Below are 21,309 nucleotides of genomic sequence, written 5' to 3'. Positions count from 1 at the left end.
AAATAACAGCGCAACATTTCGTCATTTCACCGTTAACGGCGCTCTTACGAAGTCAGGACACAGCAGGAACACGAGGGGGAGGAAAAAAAGCGGAGAAAAGGACTAACGCCGAGTAACAACTAGTTCTCTATTGAGGAGCTACGAAGGGAGAGGACGGAGGCTTGAAAAGGTAAGGTAAGAATTATAATTAAATCAAAAAAAAAAAACAAAAAACAAAAAAAAAAAAAAAGAAATCACATGACAAGTGTCTCATCCCCACCTATGAGACAAACAGAAACACAATGATCAAACAAAAGGAGAAAAGGAGACAACACAGCACAAAGAAATAAAGAAAACCAAACTTGACACCCGAGTTTTGCTAACAAGTAAAAACTAAACTGAGGTGGAAGACGAGTTCCGGAACTGAGCCCCACACAAAGCCCAGGCGCAACTTGATTGAGTCTTTTCTTTTTGAGTGAGCCTCAGCACAGAGCAGAAGCGCATGATCAAAAGCATTTCCAAAGTTTTTCTTTTCTTATTTATTGAGCACGACTGCTCAATAAGCCACCGTGGGGGCCAAAGAAAGTTCCAAATGCTGCCGGCCCATTAATAACGATGGCGAGGAAGACCATGAAATTCAAGACAAAAGTGGAAGGAAAGGTCTCCTCCTCCTGGCTGTTTTTTCAATTGCCGTCAAGAGTCTTTAATAAAGGTCAATTTAGCCAATTTGTTAGTCATTTAAATAAATTTCACATTGTTTTCTGTATGTTACACTATAGTTATTCTCCATAAAATGTAGTTATTTGTCAACATTTTTGGGTGTCTGGAACAGATTAATTGGATTTGCGTTATTTCATATGGGAAATATTTCTTCAGCTTTCGTCAGACTTTTGGAAACAGATTCATCACGAAAAACTGAGGTTCCACTGTAAAACCTAATAAAATAAAAGGTAAAAAAGTAACTGGTTTTATAAAGTGTGATTACTGTATATGTGGTTTTAGGGGGCGTGGTCTAGTAAGTGACGTCAGGAGCTGTTGTCAGAATGGCCGGCTAGTCTGCGTGTGAGCGCCGCCTGGGCTTGAGTTGCGGTCTGCAGCAGCTCCTCGCGAGTGTTCTCATTCTGTAGTTGTGCGTTTTGACTACCTGTTCAATAAACGGCTTAAAGTACATTGGCAACTGTGGTTCTCCTTGCCCACATGCAGGGCATTACACTACCTTAATTGCTTCTATTTTGTTTCACTTCAATCTGAAGCTGGCTCGGACTTCAAATTTTGGCTGGCGACAAAACAAAAATCGAACGAGAGACAGCTCGCGACTCGAAAAATTCGTAAATTGGGGCACTCGTATTGCTCGTAAGTCAAGGTACCACTATTTTCTGGCACTCTGGATGCCGCTTGGCACCACACTGCCTCTCGCAGGTCAGTGTTGCTACTAGGACACACATCTGATTTGGGGGATTGTCGGAGGAGATAAGGTTGTGTGTGTGCTGAGGTGTGTTGGTCACCTAGAATACACCATGCACGATAAGAGCAGTAAGAACACACACACCATTTTTTCCCCCTGCCATGTGTGGTGTCTCTCACATTGTGAAATGTCCCAAAACAATAAATAAAAGAAAAATCGGTACGTGTGTCTACCCCATTTCAATCTACCTATCACCTGCAACTTCCGGTGAGAGAGGAAGCGATATGAGAGAAAGACGACAATGTCGAGTAACTCACGTAGCAGGTTCTGCTGCATGGACTCGGAGCGGTACAGACTCACAGTGCTCTTCTTGAAGACGTTTTTCAGGAGCTGGGCCCTCTCCGTCAAGCTGCACATAAACACAACACCGAGACACACACACACACACACACACACACACACATGCGCACACGCACGCACGGTTAGGCAGTGTGTTATGCGCATGCTGAGCGCCACAGGCTGATTTAACGAGGCATTCATCAAGCTCTCTACCTGCTGGCTCCAGCTCCATGTAGGGAGACAAAGTGGCCAAACACAAAGTATGTGTGAAATATGCGAAGCAGCAGGAGAGCAGGGAAGGAATTCATGAAAAGCTAACAAATGTGTGGCTGCACATACGTGCATGTTTCGTCGTGTGTGTGTGTGTGTGTGTGTGGATCTGGGACAGTGGCCAGGCCGAGGGATCACTTTCAGCCAGCAGGAGATCTCGCACGGATCTGCTTCATGCTAATGGACGCTGCAGGCCCCACAGCCCTGACAGCTGCAACCCCCCCCCCCCCCACATCACCACCGACCCCCCCCCCCCCCCACTCTAATACACTGCACCTCTCACATGATGACAATCAGCATTTTCACTGACATGATTGCTGATATTACAGTCGAAAGCGGTGGCTTTAAGAGCAATCAACCCCTATGGATTGAAGTGCAATTTCAAGAACTCTATTGGATTATACTGATTGCTTTGGAATAGGGACAGATTGCAGAACTCAATCATTCTTGAGAAGAGTGTTTCCTTTTTTCTAGCCTTTTCATGTGCTCATGAATATTTCTAATTTTGATGGCACAAAACGAATAATTCTTTTTTTAAACTTAATATATTTTGTGGGTTAAAATGTGATTGCTAGTTAGCCCTTGTATTAACTACTTAAAGGAATTTCTATTGTCAACAACATCACAATGCCCACATAAAATGGCAGTGATGTCATTGAACGTTTATTGTTGCAATGTCGCGGTCAAGTTTTAGAACACAGATTTTTCCTTTATTTTATTTTTATTTTTTTCATTGAAGTACAAGTTGTTCTGGTTCAATGAATAGCTTGAAATGTTACTAAGGAAGAGTAAGAGGTTAACTAACTGCCAGAGGCTGAAAAAGGAAGAAAACGTAAGGTCACCCAAAACTGAAAGATAATGTGCATTTCCTTCATTAATTCATTCTCTTTACTGCTTATCCTCACTAGGGTGCTGTCACAGCTAACTTTAGGCAAGAGGTGGTGTACACCCTGAATTGGTTGCCAAGCAATTGCAGGGTGCAAATAAACAGACACACATTCACACCTACAGACAATTTGGAGCCTTCAATTAACCTACCATGCATGTTTTTGGAATGTGGGAGGAAACCGGAGTACCCGAAGAAAACCCACGCCGGTACAGGGAGAACATGCATACTCCAGACATGAAGACCACAGCCCGAATTAGAACCGACGATCTCAGAACTGTGAGGCGGACGTGCTAACCAGTCAACCACCGTGCCACATATGCGCATTTTAGAATTATACATAAAGGCTTAAACCCTGGCCTCACCGTTCAGAGGACCCGGGTTCAAATCCCACCTCACCTGTGTGGAGTTTGCATGGTTTCCCCGTGCCTGTGTGGGTTTTCTGCAGGTACTCCAGTTTTCTGCCACAGTCCCAAAAACATGCATGGTAGGTCAATTGACGACTCTAAATTGCCTATCGGTGTGCATGCGAGTGTGAATGATTGTTTGTCCACGTGCCCTGCGATTGGCAACCACTTCAAGGTGTACTCCGCCTGTTGCCCAAAGTCAGCTGAGATAGGTGCCAGCATGTCTGCGACCATAGTGAGGATAAGCGGTGCTGAAAATGGAGGGATGGATGGATGGAGGGTTTAAACCCCAGTGAGCCGGTCTGGGTCGAGCTGGACAGAAAAGTGAAAGCAAAGCAAACTTCAAGTGCCACAGATTTATGGGAACTTCTACTTTCATTTCAGAGTACAAGGAGACATTGAACTGCATGAATTTCATTAAAAAAAAAAAAAAAAAAAAAAAATGGGGGGAAAAAAAAAAAAGGAAAAATTGGGTGTTTTGACCGGTAGTGTAACATTTCAAACTATTCAAGTAAATGTATGAATACTTAAATACTAAAACACTGAACTACAAGTAAAGGTTTTGAATCCAAAATGTTTATTATAAATGTGATTAAGCAGCATTGCCAGCAAAAGCTGCCAAAACAAACAAGGACCAGTACGGGTTAGTAGAAACATTTTTTTTTTTTTAAACAAATATTACAGTAGATTAGTGTGAAGCTAAGTTTCAGATATTCACTGCATGTCACCTGACCTATTAATTAGTACAACATGACAATATAAAAGAAGATCATATTTTATTTTCGCATGTGAAAAGGAGCATAAAATGTGTGTCCACACACATTCAAAGGAATTGTGCGTTAAAACATTTTACAGTTGGTGCTACAACCAGAACCCATGAGGCCTTTTTTGCCCAACAGAAACCTTAAGAAAGTAATTTACGGAAAAGCCACATTAACAGTGGTAAATTTAGGCAAAAGGGAATCACTGCAATCAAACGGCCAATTGCACTTGATAGGGGAGTGGATTCATTTAATTCTGACTATGACCTCTAATGAAAAATATAGTCTTAAAGTTGCACACTGTGTGTTATTAAGGGGACAGCCTTATAATTTGTAATATTAAATAATATTCCCAGCCTATTGCAATTGATGTCAAGTTAAACTCATGTTTAAAACAAATGACTATTCTGGATAAATGCAGGGAAACATTCAGAAGATAGGCAGGCTGGGTGGAACAAATTAAACAAATAAACATGGGCGTGCACAACATAGTGGCGTGATCACAGATATACAGGAAAGATAATTTTCATAACATAACGCAAGATAATTTTTGTGTCTGGAATTTGTTGACAAAGTCTCTACACTTTAATTCATCAGAGACTGTTTGGGTGCCTCTGTGGGTGCTGCTGATTAGGTTAGCAACATGGTTCAAATGGGCTCAATGGTTAGGAAGTGAGATCATTTCACTTACTACCTGCTTTTTATCAGAAGGGAAGAGGACGGTGTTAATTTGTCTGAAGTAAATGAATGACCGAATGACGATTCAAGTTTAGGTTTTGAATTAAAAATACCAGTATTTCTGTGGACTTTGTGTTCACTTTTATGTTTTTTGTTGTTGTTTTGTTTATGCTCAGTATAAAGATGCAAAGGTGAGCCATCGCATACCTTTTCCCGTGCACTACAGCTCCGGGATCTTTGGATAGTGCCTCCAGCTCCTGAACCTCATCCACCAGTGTCTTGAAAAACACTTTCTTCACCCTGTAACCAGACAACATCAACACACGCGTCCGCACGCACGCACACGCACACGCACACGCACACACACACACACACACACACACAAATCACGATGATGAGACTTTAATTTAGCCCAGATGCCGACTGCGGGAAACACAAAGAATTTTCATGGAAGCCTGAACATGAAAGTGTTGATAGGAGGAGTTTCAGGAGGAATTTCCTTAAGTGTAGAGATGAGAGCGAGAGGAGACTCACACTTTGTAGGCCACGTCAAAGACCAGCGAGGTGATAGGGATGAAGACCAGGCCCGTCCAGAAGACCCCTGAAGAGAACATCATCTCCGCCTGACACACACACAACACACGCACACACACACAGGTGAGTGAGTGTAAGACAATACAGAGCTTAGCAGCCCATCAGATAAGTAGGAGAGCTCTTAGAAGGAAGCGACACCTGATAACAGCCAGCCTTCATCATCCTCTTCAGTGGCTCTTTAATGAGAAGCATACATGACAAAACAAGCAGTCATGTTGTGGAAACGCTAAGAGCAGTTGGAGCCAAATAAATCTCCTAATCCAGCATGACTAAATGATACCCTGCTTTGTCTTGACTCACGCAGCCCCCCCAGGCCTCCCAGGTGAAGGAATACCTGTGAGGGATTGAGGTGTCTCTTTCACCTGAATCTGAGAGGCTTTTTAATAATGTGCTCCATGCAGGCACAACCAGCACGCTGCCATTCCACAGAATCCATTCTCTTTTTACAGGGATTCCCACATTGTGGGTCATGCACAGAATAAGAAGGGTAAATACAGTGGCATCTGGATTTATGAGTGACCCAATTGATGAGTTTTTCGCGATATGAACTGTTGCTCAGATATTTTTTTTGTCTTGAGTTGTGAGAAAAAATCTGAACGATTGCCCAGAGTGTTACACTTGGTGTTTTCAAACAAAACCACATAATTTACGCATGTATGTGTGTTAGCGTCTAACAAAACTTATATCGATGTCACCGTAGTTATAACCCTTTAAGCAATGCCTATTTAAAAAACAACCTGCAAAACCACATAGACAGTCAATAACAAACAGACAGATGGGCCTTGCACTGGGCCAATACACCGCTGAATACTGTGCCCCTGTGTGGGCAAGATCGTGTCATGCCTACAAACTAGATGCAGAGCTAAATAAAGCTTAACAATAAAACCAACACCCTTGCCAGTGCTATATCGTGTAATAGGCATTCTACCACCACAGCATCCGCCGAGAAACAATAGCTAAAATTGAACAAAACCAACAGCTGAACGATCCCAGACACTTAATATTTGGACACCAGGGAGTGAGGCGAAGAATTAAATCTTGCAAAAGCTTTATAACCGTAAAGGAAAGGTACCCAGGTCATGCCGCTTTCTACAGGATGGGACGCTAGCTTGAGTACGGCAGCGAGAAACACAACGAAGTGTGAGACAAAACACTGGCCCCCGGCTTAAATTTCAACGGGGAAGACTGGGTAACGCGAAATAGAGTAAGGACAAAAGTTGGGGAAACCAAGGACAATTTCACAAATGGGGACTTGACACTAGCCCTGACTGTCCATGTGGAGAAACAAACAATGAACCACATACTTCAAGAATGCCAAATGGGTTTTCACTGCTCCGATCAAGACCTTAAGGAAGCAAATAGTACTGCCCAACAATAGGTGAAGTTTTGGTGCGACAAGATATGGTGGCAACTTTAACAGGACTACTGTATATTCTATAGCTTCTGTGAAAAATGACTAACAGTCCTGTAGTTTACTGAGTGTAGAATAGTCTTCTTTGTGCATTTATTATGTCAGCATTATACTGCCCCCTGGTCACAAAGGAGCACACACCAAAAGAAGCATAATGTCATTGGGCACTGAAGTAGCATTGTGACATGTGGCCGCCATCTTTGGGGAATTTTTGAAAAAACATGGAAGGAGCACTTAAAGGCCTCTAAAATCGATCTCTCCATCCATGTTCCGTACCGCTTATCCTCACTGGGGACGTGCTGGTACCTATCTCAGCTGACTCTGGGCGAGAGGCGGGGTACACCTGAACTGGTCGCCAGCCAATCGCAGGGCACATCTCCACAAACAACCATTCACACCTAAGGGCAATTTTGAGTCTTCAATCAACCTACCATGCATGTTTTTGGGATGTGGGAGGAAACCGGAGTGCCCGGAGAAAACGCACGCAGGCACAGGGAGAACATGCAAACTCCATACAGGTGAGGCTGGATTTGAACCCCGGTCCTCAGAACTGTGAGGGAGATGTGCTAACCAGTCGCTCACCGTGCCACCACTAAAACCGTCCATAACAAATAAATTCATGAAAAAAAGTTGAGATTAGAAATGTCATGGTAATTTTGAAGGGTCGACTTCTCAGAATTTTGGCCCTTATGAGTGATTGGTGGATATATCTAACTGAAACTTGTTAGCCAATGAGACAAGGGGTTCCATGAGTAGCAGATGAAATGAGATGGCCGAGGAGATATGTTGAGAAATGAAAGTTTTACTGTAATTTAAAATTGTTTTTTTTTTTATTTTATTTTATATTTTTTATTTTTATTTTATTATTTTTTTTAAAAATCAGATTGTCTTTAGGCAATATCACACAAAAACATTCCTTACAATAGAATTTTTTTTCTGACACAAAAAACTAAATTTCTCTAGAACCCATCATCCAATTTTTAAAATTCTTGCTGCGCTGTACTCAGGTTGAAGTGGTCGTTCCAACCAGACTGTTGTTGTTTGGCAAATCCTGCCAAATTGATAACTGAATCATGAACTCATGATGCACAAACCATTTAACTTTTTTACAGTCATTTTAATTATTACTGTATGATTTTATTAAGTACAACATTATAAAGTGGTGAATAGAAATGCCATTAATCCATCCAAACACCACCATGTTTGTTACAGTTTTAAATATCTAGATATAAACATTCTAAAAGATAAGAAGCTCACTCATAACTCTAATTCTGGCTAAAAAAAAAAAAGAAAAAAAAAAATAATAATAATTTAAAAAAAAAATTATGCATATTCTAAAACAGAGAGTTTTGCCCTAACAACAGTTACTTATGTTTTATTTTTGAGAGACACTTGAATTCAGCTAGAAGCCAATATCTTTCCTCACTGGCACTCACTTAACATCAGGAAATGCTCCAACATTTCAAGACAAGGCTTCCATGGTTTTTTCATTTAAAATCCACAAGTGATGGAGGAGATTCTGGAGTTTTGTGTTTTGTTTTTTTGGGGGGGAGGAGAGGGGATTGGAGGAAGCTTGGGTGGGGGGCGGGGGCATGTATCTTTCAGCTTTTTGTTCATGACCGTGTTTACTTTGGGGTGCTTGCATTGAAATGTTCTGTCATTACGTGTCAAAGTGCACAACTCTGCCCCCCTTGCATTGTGATGTGCCACTTGTTCAAACTGCCGGGCCCCCCTCAGCTGTGTCCTTCCTGTAATGTGACACACATGAGGCCCTCCAGGATGCATACACACACACGCGCGCCCACACACACTCACACAGAGAAAGACATCACCATCAGATCAGTGTAAAAAAATATCTAAAGTGGCCCCGTTTGGCTCAAAATGAGCTAATCTGCCGGCCATTAGCTGCAAATCGACTTTGATGCGCGACAAAACACGCCGCCGGGAGGGAACCCCAAATGACAGGAAATCAAACATTTATACCCCCCACCCCACGGCAGATACAGATGAATGGAGCATTTCGGTGCCACTCGGCCCCACGTAAAGAGGCAAGGGGAACCAAATTAGATGGCGAAATTACACACAAGCGGGTGGACATATTGCCTGTTTTTCTTTTAACTTGCTTAATAATGTTCATGTTCATCCTGTCTTTGTCCCAGTGTAATGAGGGTGTTTAAGCTGTCCGGAGAGTCTTTTGAAAAATAAATTGCGAATTGATAGTTGATAGTTGGGAGTATATCATCAAGTCAGACTATGAAAAACTTGAAAAATAAAACAATTGGATTAAATCAGGCATTCCTGTGCTAAGGGGTGGGGCACAAAATGGGTCACAGGCACATTTTAGTCATTTTTTTAGTATTTTCTTTTCAATTGTCAAAAGGTCTTTTTAATTGTGTGTGTTATTTATTTGTGTACAACATACACTAGCATTCAAAAGTTTGAGGTCAACCATACAATTTCATGGTGCATATAACATTTTTTTAATGACATTTCTTTATAAAGAAAAGTTTATTAAAAACAACAACAACCAAACTAATGTCTAAACTGTATTGATGATTATTTTAATGTTATCTTCCTTGAAAGACACCTTTAAAAAAAAATAGTGATGTATGTCAATATTATGTATGGCAATATAACATATTTTTGTAAGTTTAAGTCCAGAGGAGGAATGAAGAGCAACCGCAAGCCCAGTTTACCCAAATAAACTTTAGCAGAATGCAAACAAAGCAACAACAATTGTATGTCTTCAGGCAACTGAACGGGCTTCGCTGAGTGACGCTTCATACCAGGGCGGCCCTCGGGAGCTGGATGGGACGAAAGGGGTCCTGAGGGACAGGAGGGGGGCTGCACTTTTGGGACAAACTAATAAACTGACAGATGCCTTCTGGTGTGGATTGCTTAGAGAAAACGTTCTTGTCTAAGTTGAGCACAGAACTGGTCAAAATGGTCTTTATCAGATGGAATATTAAGATTTAGTGTGAACTAAGGGCTCTAGTTCAACCTGATTGATTAATGAATTGATTGTGAAGTGCGTTTCAAGACTTTGTCCTTGCAGAATACATTTACATTTGAGAGTAACCACAGACAAGTGCATGAACACTATGCATTCATTCATCCAACCATCCCATTTTCTATACCACAGGTTCTCATCAAATGTGAACTGGAGCCGATCTTCGCTGACTTTAGGCAAGGTACAGCCTGGACTATCGCCAGTCAATCGCAGGACACATACAAACAATTAAACATTCACACTCATATCTGTTTATAGTCTAAGGATGCACTGGCAGTATCAATGGGGGGTCATTTGACTTGACTCGGGTCGACTCAAATTGCCAGTTTTATGACTTGCGAATTGTTTGCCAAATACTTGAGAGAGACTTGACTTCGGACTTGGCAGACAAGAGACTTGACTTGAACTACATGACTTGACAAATCATCTTGTTTCGAGTTGGAAATCTGCATTTGAATTAAGACAGTTTGCATTTTTCTCGGGGGTCATTCGCGCCAACCTGGCAAACCAGTTTGCATTGTGTGACAGAGCCACCTGCATGAACAAGAATGGAAGGAGCTCCAAAGATAAACAATTTGGAGTCAAGGATTGAAGTCTGCAAAAGGAGGACGGCAACCTGCATGGCTTGCAACTCGCGCATCGAAGACACAAGAACGATGACGTCGAACTTCATCCGTCACTACAAAACTCACAAAAACAGGTATGCTAATTTCACAGTTTAGCTAGCTGGTCAAACATTAAGTTTTATAGACTGATTTGGGACGATTAAATATAAAAATGATGTGATTGTGAACTTTTTAGTACGTAAGTAGGGGTCGGGCTGTTTATGATAATTGTCTCAACCTTTCGTTTTGGTTCTTTGGCATGAAAAATGCTCTTCTCTCTCTCTCGCTCTCTCTCATTTACTAATGAGGTGAGAGCAGAGCAGAAAGTAGCGTCTTAAATATAATGACAACCGCTGAATGGAGAAGAAATGAAGCGGCGTCGCTAACATTCTGGAGGTAAAAAAAAATGATTTCAAAAAATGTGCGGAGACGTTTGCGGGCATGACGAAAGAGTGGGGGCTACAAGATGACAGGCGCTTTATAGGTCTGCTGTAACGGATCAGCTTGCATTACGATCACGGCGATAAATAAAAAAAAGTCGTTGACAAAAGTGCATGCCACTATTAGTAAATACAGTACAAATTGCAAGTAGCTACGTATGAATATAATTTAAATACAACTGTGTTCATTGAAGTGTCACCATTAAATTGTCATCTGTTATGTCGGCTCTGTGATAAAGCTGTCTGCACTATGTTTATAAAAGTGGACACCACAATATATGAAACCCTTTAATCTAATGCCAATTGTCAATTGTCCAGAGTCAGTGCATATAAATGAGGACATATGCTTGAAAAACAATTTGAGTAAAGGAGCACATTCAAACGAAAATAGAGAAGTTGTTCGGCACACTAAAAACTAACGTGTGGAACACATTAAACGGCCATTAGTTCCGTAGGAGAGTTCAGTGGCTTCTGCACCATTGAGCTGAACGCCTGCGATGATGAACAGATAGCAAATAACAAAGACATAAAAAAGAAGAGCGAAAACAAAGTTCCTCCTGCTTCTTCAACATAGCACTGACAGACTTGTCGACACAGCCTGGCCCCTAAAACAACATCTACACAGGCAAATCTGCCAATAACGCCACAAAAGAGCTCAAAGATAGCTGGGATAGGCTCCAGCACCCCCACGACCCTACTGAGGATAAGCGGTTCGGAAAATGAATGAATAAATAAATGCCAGAATAATGAGAGATTTATTTTTTTTTTTTTTTCATTAGACAATTTCACTTTACTTAAATTACTTTTTTTTCAAAGTCAGAAGTTTACATACATTGTATTAGTAATTGGTACCATTGCCTTTAAACTTTGACTTGGGTCATGTTTTCGATATCCTTCCACAAGCTTCTCACTATAGTTGGCAGGAATTTTGGCCTATTACGCCTGACAGAACTAGTGTAACTGAGCCAAGTTCCGAGGACACCTTGCTTGCACATGCCTTTTCATGTCTGCCCATAAATTTTCAATAGGATTGCGATCAGGGGTTTGCGATGGCCATTCCAAAACACTGACTTTGGTATCCCTAAGACACATGGTAATCACTTTGGCAGTATGCTTCAGGTCATTGTCAATTTGGTAGACACATTTGCGCCCAAGCTTTAACTTCCTGGCTGATCTCTCTCTCTCTCTCTCTCTCTCTCTCTCTCTCTCTCTCTCTCTCTCTCTCTCTCTCTCTCTCTCTCTCTCTCTCTCTCTCTCTCTCTCGCTCTGTTATTAAATTGCCAAAAGTATTTGGTCAGCTGCCTTGACTATGAATTTGAATGACATCCCATTCCTAATCCATATGGTTTAATATGACATTGGTCCACCCTTTACAGTTATAACATCGTAAACTCTTCTGGAAAGGCTTTTTAACAATGTTTACAAGTGTGGTTATGGGAATTTATGACCATTTATCCAGAAGTGCATTTGTGAGGTTAAGCACTGAAGTTTGACAAGAAGGCCCGGCCGGCTATCAGTCTCCTGTGTTCCGTAGGGTTGAAGTCAGGATTGTGCAGGCCAGTCATCTACATCAAACTCTCTCATCCATGTCTTTATGAACCTTTATTTATGGAACAGGAAGGGGCCATCTCCAAACTGTTCCGACAAAGTTGGAAATGTCACAAATATTAGCTCCTGAGCTCCAGTGAAAGGAACTCTGAATGCTTCAGCATACCAACTGCTCAGCACAGTTTGACTCCATTACTAACCAAAAAAGCAGGAAGTACCAAGGAATGTAAAATGTTTCTCAAATAGATTCAAGTGTGTAAACTTACCACATGTTCTAAACAACATTCGTTGCACAGTATTACATAAAGGTGATGTTATGTTATGTGGAGACGCATCCTTAACAATAATTAGATTCTGACTTGCTGCACAATGTTGTCATTTTGCCATAATAGTTGATTTGATTTTTGATTTTTGTATTAAACTCCAGTTTTCACTTGTCATCAAGTCCAATATAGTGGTAACATGGTTTAAAGTTAAAAGGCCTCCACTCCAGTTTAAGAGACCACAGCCTGCATTCCCTGTAGTTGAGTAAAAAATCCCCCAGACACTATTTGTAGACATAGGGTACATTGGGTATAACATTTGACGAGGGAGGTGTACCTAAATGAGTGGCTCAGATTGTAGCTACATGCAGTGCAAACAATTGCAGTTCTATCTGACATTTAAACACTTTTTTTTGTGACCCAATCTTCAGTGCTGGTCAGGCCCAGCATATTACAAGTGTTGACGGCCACAACTGCTATCTGTTCGTTTTTAGGTTTAGAGCAGGCAGGGATTGTCACACACTCACAGAAATAACATTTGTATGTTCCAAGATAAAAATGCATGCTGTATTTCTCTCCTATATATTTACTCTTGGCATAAACCATATATAAACATACAGAGAAAAAAATTATATTGAACACAGCACATGCCATGAACGTCACACACAAAATAAATATGTGCCTGTAGAGAGCAACATCCTGCTGAGATTGTGGTACTTTATGATGATAACTCAGAATGTGCTGGGAAACATCACTTGTCAATGTGGCCCACAGACAGAAGACGCAAAGGTCACGGAAAGAAAACAGAAGGGGGGAAAAAAACAGTTTCAGGGTCACCTGCTTCCTGCGACACATGCGTCAGAGCTTAGCTACTCACTTCGCCTCAATTTGTTTTGTTACCAGACTGCCTCGCTGTCTCAACGTCACCTGCGGATACTCAGCGCCGAGGGAGGCCGGCGTAACACAAACAGCCTCCTAATTGGCTCAATTAAGTCATTATGCAACACAAGCCGGAGGTCTGACAACCTATGAGTCTCTGCTTCTCCTTATGAAGGTGTGCTCCCGAGCATCTGCCGCACAGAGTCACTTGTGAGGTAATGCAGGTGTGTGAGAGCGCATGCTTTACCTCGCCTGACATGTCAGGGGCCAGAGGGATGAGGGGCCAGAGGGACGAGTAGATGACGAAGAACACCACCCACAGGCATATGCTGCCCCAGATGGCGATGTGACTGAACTGCAACCCACCACAACAAAGTACAGTCTCCGTGAACTATGCTAACATACATTTTGGCATATTGCAGTACTCTATTTGGAATGTTCCCCTTGGAAGTGTGAAAGCTGAGAGACAAACATTATTTTATGTTATTATTATATATAGTATTTATGGTAGTTATTGATTAATATTAGTATAGAGGGAAAAAAAGAAAAAAAGTCAATGTACAGTATTTGGAGTTTTACAAGAATAAGTCATGTGCTACAAATAAAAGTTATAGTATAAAAAGTAAAAAGTTGCAATTTTATGTGACTAAACTTGTAATAGCGTTATGAGGAAAAGTAATAATTTGACTCAAAAGGGCAAAATCTTATGGGTGTAGACTTGTCAATCCATAAGAAAAAAGTTGTATAATTATGACAGAACAGTTTTAATTAATTTTAAGAAACAAATATGAGCATAAAGTTGGAATTTTACGATTTATGAGGTAAAGGTCATTACTTTCTTTAAGTCATGTATGAAAAAGAAAAACTATTTTCAAGGTTGTCATTTAATGAAAATAAACTTAAGAATCTCAAGACAAAAAAACTAAATAATTTTTCCAAACAAATGGTAATCTTATGGGAACACAATGTGAGTAAAAAAAGACACAATATTGTAAGAATAAAGTAGGAATTCTTTTGACAGTCATAAGTTTATGAACATAAAATTGCAATAGTATTATGAGGCGGGGGGGGGGGGGGGGGTGTCCTAATTATGTGAGAAAAAGTCATATTTTTTAAAGTAATATTTTTTGAAAGTCAAGGTGGCTCAGTTATGTTCTGGGCGACACTTTGCCACAGGGTGACTTGAATCTATGAAATCTCAAGACTAGGTATTCTGGAGCGAAAAGCACTGCCCAGTGTCAGAAAGCCTGGACTCAGGTCAGGTCTTGGGTTTTCCAACAGAATAAACACCCATAAGACACAGCTACACACATCCAAAAATGGCGAAGAACAAACCACTGGACTATTGTAAGGAGCTATGATCTAAAACCAATTTAACATCTGTGGAAGGAGCTGAAACATGCAGTTTGGAGAATTTTGAAAATGTACTAGAATTCACCCACTATGTTTAATATGCCTTTGTGACATCACTATTATGAATATTAATTGAAAAACTTGGTAAAGTTGTGTGTGAAGAGTAGAGGAGTGTAATCAATGTACCATAGTCCAGGATGAGGTTTCCAGGCCTGCTTTAAGGCAAACTGTGATGACCACAAACTGGGGGGACACAAATGACAGCAATATAAATATACATGCTTACTTTTAAACTAAAAATGCCCATGCACACACATCAAATGTTTGTGTGGCTGCATGATGTACTTACTGTGTAAACCATATTTCCTAAAAGGAGATAGTCAGGAGTTCTTCCATTGCCAAATACTGTATCTGTGAAGGGATTGAAAAGACTTTCAGATATGAGGGTACAATGATAACAGAGTGAAGTCAGTCATAGATGTAACATTGTGGTTTTGATGCTTACAATAAATGGACACCTGGCTTTTACACTTTGCCCAAACAGTACCCACACAGTTGGAAGCATGCAATTGTCCAAAATGTCTTCCAGAAATGTCTAGTCGTGTACTTTTGTCATACATCAGTGTACAGCGTCCAGACACACCTGCAATAGGTGAAGCTACGCGATATAAACATAAACTTAAGAAAACACACCTTACACTTAGTTGAAACAGAATTTTGAAACAAATTGTAGACATATTTGAACACATAAAAAACTAGCGACATGCATAAAATTGTATTGTAGATTCTGTGTACAGGCATGTGCCTTTAAGAGGCGGGATCTGGTGGGGTGGCGTGTGACGTCGTCGAGTCTGTGCATGAGTGTCTACGATGCGTTGAGGCTGCACGACGAGCTGTCAATCATTATGAAGGAGCTTGAGCGCCTTTTTCTTTGCGGAGCGGGTCTTGCGCTTGTGTGGTCCGCAGCTCTCGACCCAGCCGGGACTAAGCGGTTTAAACATTTCCATTGTCTTTCTCCACACACGTGGAGACTAAAGACTCTCAAAGTCCACAGACTGGCAGGAATAGAAGCACTTGCAATTCTATGACAGCATCAGAGTGTGAGTTGTGGGCTTACATCAGCGCCTCGCGAGTGTTCTGATTTTGTATTTGACTGTTTCCTGTTCAATCAATGGCATCAGCGACTAGCTCTCCTGGCACACATGCAAGGGCATCATAATACTTAAATTTGCAAAAAATAAATAAATAAAACATTTCACTTCACTCGAGCATTGGCGTATTTCAAGCTTGCTGGGAACTCACATTTCTGCTCGCAACATAAAGCAAAAAATAAATAAATACAACTTTTACATCCACCGATGGTGATGTCTAATAAAAATGTGTAACTTGGGGAACTAATAAGTCAAGGTACCAATGCATAATGAACCTAAATGAAACTAAATTGAAATACTCTATTTGAAGATGCCTGATAGAAACATAATAGAGAGTTGAGAGGAAACAGCTTGTTGGCAGTTTTACATGTGAGTCATTATCCATTATGTTTTTAGTTCCATGCTATTTACGTTAGCATCTGCATTTTTCCGTGAAGTCTAACAAGAGTTTCTGATGTTTAACTTTTGAGGCATGTTTTACAGATAACTTGAACTTTGAACTCCACATTGTACCACTTTTGGGGCTTTCCACAGTAGACGTTCCACTGTATTTGACTATAAGACAATCCCCTAAAGCATTATTTAAATGTATTGAAATGAAGAAGTGGTGCTAACACTTCATAGAGTGTGTGTCCCGTGCTGACAGGAGGACTGGACCCACGTTTGCAATTGACCAGTCGACGCATGCAGAAAGCGCTAATTAAGACAAAGTAAGCGTTGCTGACTACACTCCCTCCTCGTTGTGAATCTCCAGGAGCTGCTCACCGTGCTGGAAGGCTTTGAGAGGGAACCAAAAGAGGATGACGGAATGGAAGAGGCCGTTCATACAATGAGCCCAGAAGACCTGCAAGGGGGGGAAAAAAGACGGGGGTTGGACATAATCAAAAATTCCAACAAGATAGAAAGAGAGAGAGAGTTGGATACAAAAGAGTGTCGGGAGCTCCTGCCTACCAAGTAACCTCTGACCTGGGCCCTTTGTGCAAGCCCAACGCTAGGCTAAGTGGCGGTTTTGTCAGGGCCCCTACGCTTAATGGCCACCCCGCTGACAGACACGTTGTATATCCTCTGTGGGTGCGACTGGATTGGGGGAGTGGCAGTGAAGCGCAAGGAGGCTAAAACATATTTTAGAAAAAGTGGCCTGGAAAGTCAAAGGTCCCTTGTCTTAATATTAACAAAATTATAGATTACACCAACCTTTTTGACACTGAGAGGTACTTCTTTGGGACTGATAAAGGGGATTACCAGTTTGATTCCCACTTCTGAAATAAAAAGCTATGTATTATTTATATGTTATATATTATTAAGTATGTTATAATTCATAATTCTATTCATCTATGTGAAGTCACAATGAAGTGCTCTACGTCCATGTTATTGTATATGGATACTTGACTGATAAAGGGTTAATTTCATCAAGACTCAGCACTTTTGGGTGCCAGATAAGTGACAGGCGCATCATCGTAAGCCTCTACGCAGATTTGAGTGTGTGGGTGTATGTGTTTACATTTGAAATGTGTGCGCTCCAGCGTGCTGTCAGAGAGAGCTGCTAGCGTAGTCGAAGTTTTCCGACATCTGTCTAGCATGTAGCTGTACAATTACAGAAAGTTGAGTGGCATAAATGGAATTAGTTCCAAAGCCTAAAGCCATGTGGGAAGATTTTGGATTCAAGTCTGATGAAGCGGAGAGCCCGCTAACATCAATGAACCGGTATGTCGAATTTGTATGAAGTCACAACACAATGAACCTCAAAGTGACAAAGTCCATTAAAAACACAACCATCCCGCCAAATGTCTTCAGCTTGGAACAAAAGAAACATGGCGGACACTCCATTTCCCGTCAACTTGCGATTAAGGAAGTATTTTGCTCAACAATGCAAATATAAACGTGACAACGTATATGGTGCACACTCACATATACAGTATAGCGGTACTCACTTTAACATTCAACATGTTGAGAAAGGAGCGTTTAAAGAAATCCTGCAAACTTTGAACAGGCAGTCCGAATCTTGATGCAAAACAGGTTGCTTTGATCTTGCTTGTTGTGATGTTACTTGTTACTTTCACAAATTTAATGTTACTTTGCACTTTTTAACTAACTGGAAACTTGACTGGGAGTATATAATGCCTGTTAAGGTATTAATGACTATCTGTGTGAAATGTTTAATGTGTTCAAGTGCAATTTTTGTGAACAGAGCTTGAGTTGTTTTATTTTTTTAATTCATCTAAAATATTTGATTTATTGTTCAACATTTTAATGCCAATGTTCAATATTTTTGATAATTAAAAGTTAATTGCTCTTTAATAATAGAGCAAAAGTTAATTGCAACTAAAAAGATTTAGTTGAATTATTGTGCTCTAATATCATATCAACAAGAACATGGTTGATAGTGATAGTTTCTGGAAAAATATATCCTTAAAAAAATGTGTTGTTGCGACAGGCCTAGGTGTATGGCCTAGTAGACCCATCAGATTGAGAGTGGTAAAAGCCACAGATGATAAGATGAAAAGAACGACTGCCAACTCAGGGATCTTGTTTGATGTGCGTCCCACGTCTGAGTCGCACAAAAATGAGCAGGGATGCATAAAGTACGATCAATCTGCGTCTTACGACGCAGAGCTATGGCTTCGTACTCTGTCGAGGTGCTGGAAATCCATCCATCCATCCATTTTCTGAGCCGCTTCTCCTCACTAGGGTCGCAGGCGTGCTGGAGCCTATCCCAGCTGTCATCGGGCAGGAGGCGGGGTACACACCCTGAACTGGTTGCCAGCCAATCGCAGGGCACATAGAAACAAATAACCATTCACACTCACAGTCATGCCTACGGGCAATTTAGAGTCTCCAATTAATGCATGTTTTTGGGATGTGGGAGGAAACCGGAGTGCCCGGAGAAAACCCACGCAGGCACGGAGAGAACATGCAAACTCCACACAGGCGGGGCCGGGGATTGAACCCGGGTCCTCAGAACTGTGAGGCTGATGCTCTAACCAGTCATCCACCGTGCCGCCTGCTGGAAATCCGGCGTATGAATTTCTTTTTGATGAGACAGGACTCTAGAGTGCGACTAATTTGGTTAGTCCTAATTTCTGCATTATGTGGCAAAAAAACTAAACAAAACAACAAAAAAAGAGGGTGCGTCTAGGTGCCCAGTCATTTGAAGAAGAAAAAAAAATTTCCACGACTTGAAAGCCCACACATGAAACCCATCGGCATCTGTAAACCAATCAGAGATAGTGAAGGGCGGGGACCCTCCGTCTGATTGGCCATGTGGGTGTCTGTGTGTGTGTGTGAGCGCACGCGCAAGCATTCTTGCGTCTGAAATGTGGGTGCTAGGGTACATGGCCCTAAGTTTTGTCACGGCGAGCCGGTAGCTGTACAATAAAGTTCATCCCTCAATCCATTTTCTGTACCACTTATCCTCACAAGGGTCGCGGGCATGCTGGAACGAATTACAGCTATCTTCGGGCGAGAGGCGGGGGACACCATGAACTGGTCGCCAGCCAATCGCAGGACACATGGAAACAAACAATCATTCGCACTCACATTCACACCTACAGGCAATTTAGTGTCACCAATTAACCTACCACGCACGTTTCTGGGATGTGGGAGGAAACCGGAGTGCTCGGAGAAAACCCACGCAGGCACGGGGAGCAATGCAAACGCCACACAGGCGAGGCCGGATTTTAACTCCGGTCCTCAGAACTGTGAGGCAGATGTGCTAACCAGTCGTCCACCGTGCAAAAAAACAAAAAAAGTTGAGCAGGATTAATGGAATTAGTTCCAAAGCCTCACGGCACCGCAACGATGTGGGAACATTTTGGATTCAAGCCCTATGAACTCGGCCACCGCACAAACAACAACGAGCTGGTATGTCGAATTTGTATATAGCCGCAAGAAAGAGAACACAACTTAAAACCTCAAGATGACAAAATCCATTTTAAACACAACCTTCCCACCCAATTTCCTTAGCTGGGAACAAAAAGCATGGTAGGACATTTCCCGTTTCCCATCAGCTTGCAATTATGGAACCCGTTGCCCAAATAATGTAAATACAAACGTGACAGCGTATATGGTGCACATATGCTCACATTACATACAGTATAGCATACTCACTATTGTAAGTGTTGTACCCATTGAACATGTTGACAAAGCAGCGGTTGGGGCAAGGCTGCAGACTTTTGAAAAGTGGTGCAAATCTTGAATCCAAACATGTTGCTTTGCTCTCCTTGTTGTGTTGTTATTAATGTTGCTACTTGGCATCTTTTATTTACCAAGTGGAAACTTGATTGGCAGAATATTGTAGGTTAAGGCATTAATGACTGTTTATACCACTACTTCAAATGTTTAATATTTGTTTAAGTGCAATTTTTGTGAATAGAGCCTGAGTCTGTTTTATTTACATTTTTAATCCAAGATGTCAACGTTCATTATCCTTAGAATTAAAAGTGAGTAGTTCTTAAAAAGGATGAACTGTATTTGAATTATTATGCTCTCATATCATTTCATCAGTGACATCGTTTGTCGTGATAATTTTTGGGAAAATATATCGTCCTAAGAAATTTACTATCGTGACAGGCCTTAACGCATATATTGAGAGAGAGCAAGACTAATGGATAACACAAAATAATGTTCAAACAGTACAAAAATATAGAGTAACAACTGTAATAAAAATCTGCTAAATAGCAGGACCGCGAAGCAAGAACTGTGATTACTATATCTGTATTCTGTAACGATAAGTTGCAGGGACTCAGTGTTCCCACGGGTGAGACTCATTGTTTCCATGATACGTGCATGCCGAGACTCACATATCTCAAGTGTAAAATGATCTATACCAACGTCTTCGTGAAGAATGTTATGTTAAGGCCTGATTCGTCCGAAAGTCCTAACCAACGCTCTGACACGGAACACATTAAGGACCAGCACTTTTCAGTCAGTTACCCTTCTTGTGAAATTGTGCTTCAAATAAAGAATTTTATGTTCACCAGATTGTTAGTAAACCATTTACCAGTCAATATTGAGAAAAGACAGGCTGTTACTTAAAAAAAAAAATAAAAATAAAAACTGATCCGTAAAACTACCGTGTTAAATGGAATGTGGTTGAAAATTTGATGCACCTAAATTTTGTGCTGGTGCACCCCAAAAAAATACTTGGGCGCACCAGTGCAACCAGTGCAAAAAGTTAGTCTAAAGCCCGTTGGGATGAGTCTTCCACATCGGGCCTAAAACAAACATGCTTCAAATACACATTCCACATAGCCGGCGCCAAGCAAAACACGAATGGGCGATGTAGCGTGAAATTACCGTGAAATTTATTCTGCCAAGAAAAAAAAAAATTT

At 41.2% G+C, this 21,309-nt stretch overlaps 1 protein-coding gene across 10 annotated transcripts in view; it reads right to left on the bottom strand.

The window, feature by feature from the left end:
- Positions 1–21,309, bottom strand: part of atp8a1 (ATPase phospholipid transporting 8A1) — a 165,533-nt gene that overhangs the window by 4,545 nt on the left and 139,679 nt on the right. For 5 of the 10 annotated variants that reach the window (XM_061686715.1, XM_061686714.1, XM_061686716.1 and 2 more), the window contains 7 exons: positions 16,745–16,823; positions 15,178–15,239; positions 15,015–15,071; positions 13,723–13,830; positions 5,260–5,348; positions 4,933–5,025; positions 1,702–1,793 (listed from right to left, as the gene is read on the bottom strand). In XM_061686715.1, the coding sequence (XP_061542699.1) occupies positions 1,702–1,793; positions 4,933–5,025; positions 5,260–5,348; positions 13,723–13,830; positions 15,015–15,071; positions 15,178–15,239; positions 16,745–16,823 (580 nt within the window). Of the gene's footprint in view, positions 1–240; positions 1,794–3,278; positions 3,599–4,932; positions 5,026–5,259; positions 5,349–13,722; positions 13,831–15,014; positions 15,072–15,177; positions 15,240–16,744; positions 16,824–21,309 lie in introns of those variants that run through there. The other 5 variants (XM_061686711.1, XM_061686712.1, XM_061686713.1 and 2 more) reach the window with 2 other exon arrangements.

This window comes from Phycodurus eques, chromosome 9 (assembly GCF_024500275.1).
Source record: "Phycodurus eques isolate BA_2022a chromosome 9, UOR_Pequ_1.1, whole genome shotgun sequence".
In the NCBI taxonomy this organism is placed as follows: domain Eukaryota; kingdom Metazoa; phylum Chordata; class Actinopteri; order Syngnathiformes; family Syngnathidae; genus Phycodurus; species Phycodurus eques.
This window is presented reverse-complemented; position numbering and strand designations above follow the sequence as displayed.